This window comes from Belonocnema kinseyi, chromosome 3 (genome assembly GCF_010883055.1).
Source record: "Belonocnema kinseyi isolate 2016_QV_RU_SX_M_011 chromosome 3, B_treatae_v1, whole genome shotgun sequence".
Taxonomy (NCBI): Eukaryota; Metazoa; Arthropoda; class Insecta; order Hymenoptera; family Cynipidae; genus Belonocnema; species Belonocnema kinseyi.
This window is the reverse complement of record NC_046659.1, coordinates 77,643,493-77,645,993: the sequence shown is the minus strand read 5'-3', so window position 1 is coordinate 77,645,993 and position 2,501 is coordinate 77,643,493. Positions and strand designations below refer to the sequence as shown.

At 34.5% G+C, this 2,501-nt stretch overlaps 1 protein-coding gene across 1 annotated transcript in view; it reads left to right on the top strand.

Annotated features, from left to right (window-relative positions):
- The window catches only part of LOC117169659 (P protein-like), a 26,637-nt gene extending 24,136 nt beyond the window's left edge, over nucleotides 1-2,501 (top strand). Inside the window, exons 17-18 of the mRNA XM_033356138.1 lie at nucleotides 2,198-2,291; nucleotides 2,393-2,501. Coding sequence (XP_033212029.1) covers nucleotides 2,198-2,291; nucleotides 2,393-2,486 — 188 coding nt within the window. The 3' untranslated portion in view covers nucleotides 2,487-2,501. The remainder of the gene's footprint in view (nucleotides 1-2,197; nucleotides 2,292-2,392) is intronic.

Below are 2,501 nucleotides of genomic sequence, written 5' to 3'. Positions count from 1 at the left end.
ATGCAAAAGCCACGAATTGTTTTTCCAAAGTTCCGGACGTTTTTTGCGTATCGCCTCTCGCAAACAGCGCATAACTTGAAGGTAATACTCCTTATTGACCGTCCGACCTTGTGGTAAGAATTCCTGATGTATTACGCCACGGTAATCAAAGAAGACAATGAGCAAAACCTTCACATTTGACCGAACTTGACTTGCTTTTTTCGGTCTTGGAGACTCAGGATGTTTCCACTGAGACGATTGGGCTTTAGTTTCGACGTCATAACCATATACCCACGATTCATCCCCAGTTATAACCCTTTTGAGAAAATCAGGATCATTATTGACTTCATTCAACATCCTGAGCGATGGTCATGCGATGGATCTTTTGATCAAAATTAAGCAGTTTAGGAACAAATTTCCCTGACACACGTCTCATGCCCAAAACGTTCGAAAAGATAACATGGCATGAGCTGGGACGTCCAGGGCGAGGTTCGTCTTCGACATCCTCTCGGCCTTCTTGGAACAGCTTGTACCACTTATACACATTTTTCTTAGTCAGAGTAGACTCGCCATATGCAACTGTCAACATTTCAAGAGTTTTAGAGCACTGGATTCCATTTTTCACACGAAATTTAATGCAAACTCTTTGCTGCATTTTTTTCGAAAGAAGAAAATCGTCGAGCACACCAAATTCTTCTAACCTTTTACGCCTCTGCCAGAAAAACAACACGAGCTATATAGCAAAACTATGAACATATGATCATGACGAGTGTACCAACACAACAAAACAAAAAATTTAAAACTTGAATGTACGTAGCCCGCGAAAATTGAAAAGTCACCTTACTTTTTGAATACACCTCGTATATCCTGTTTCACCGGTCATTTTATAGGAAAAAAGCACCAGTCAAGTCACACTTCGTTGTTTTTTAATCTTACGAAACCTGATTTTGTGCAGAAAAGTACTAAAAAAAGTACCATTTTATTTTCAGTTGAAAATTTTACAAGTGCTCAATTCACATTTATTAGATTTATTTTCCAAAAAAGTCTTCTTAAAATAGAACTAAAGCACAAACAAAGTTCAAAATAGATCCTGTTTGTGCAGTGCTTCTTTAGGACAAAAGTTCCATTTTTTTTTAGAATTTTTACAAATGCTGAGGGAATTTATATCCCAAAAAGTACTGCTGAAGTAGGACTAAATTACCAAAAATTGCAGAATATATTCCGTTTTACCAGTGCCTTTCAGGACAAAAGTTAAGGAAGGTCGCTCTTGGTCTTTTTTTAATTTTGCAAAACCTAAAAAAGTTTTGGGCCCTCACTACAATTGCTAGTAATATTTACATCCCAAAAACGGACTGTTAAAATTGGACTAATGTATAAAGAATGTTAAAAATAGGTCCTGTTTCACTAGGACTTTTTTTAGGATGAAAGTACGAAAAAAGTAATTCCTAGTTTTTTTTTAAATTTTAAAACTTAAGAATTTTGGAAAAAAAGTATACTCTCTCGTAATTTTCTCTTAAAAACGTCTTGGTGAAACGGGAGACTTTTTGAGGACATAAATCCCATTTTCACTTGTACGAATTTTGAAAAAAATTAAACGAAACTTTTTAAAATACTTTTTTCTCTATTTGGAGCTTACATTTTTCTAAAGAAAGATTGGTACTTAGTACTAATTTGTCTCATACTTAGTGCCTTAGCGTGTCTTGATCTTAGTGGAAATTTTTTATTCGGGTGAACAAAGTACAAATTTAAATTGCTCCGATTAACACTAAGAAAAAAGATTCTTTGAATTGAAAAAATGGATTTTTGTTCCAATTAAAATTTGTCTTTTATTAAACATGATTACTCTCGTTTTGATTTTTTTGGGCGTAAATAAACTGGGAATCCCATTCAAGTATCTCTCATTTAAGTTCTTCCTACAAACAGTCCAAATCCAAACAAAATTATTCAAGCGTCCCTGCCTGCTTACGTTTGGGGAAAGCAAATGTTACATTTGATTTATGTGAAGGTCATGTAGAACCATGGCCGCAATAGAACTTAAATGAGATTCCCAGTGTATAGAAAGAAATTGTTCCTTCAATTGAAACAAATATTTTTCTAAGCGTACATTTTATGTTATGTTTTTAAAATTTTCAACGATTCATGGAAAACGCCACAATCTGTTGCCTCATAAAATAACAATGGTCGTTTTTCTTTGAACGGATGGTGTCGATGTTCACAGGTAACGGCACTTTGATTGGAGCAACTGCAAATGTTGTATGTGCAGGAGTGGCAGAACAGCATGGTTACAAATTGGGCTTTATGCAGTTTTTCAGGTGAGTATGAATAAATAAATAAATAATAGGAAATATAAAAAACTCAAAGTTAGAAAAGTTATTGAATGTGAATATGGATAAATTACATTTTCTTTTTTCAGAGTGGGGTTTCCCGTAATGTTAAGCAGTACAACAACGATAACTATATATCTAATGTTAGCCCATGTAGTTTTTCAATGGCACGACCCTGTTTAGCGAATGCTTTTTATT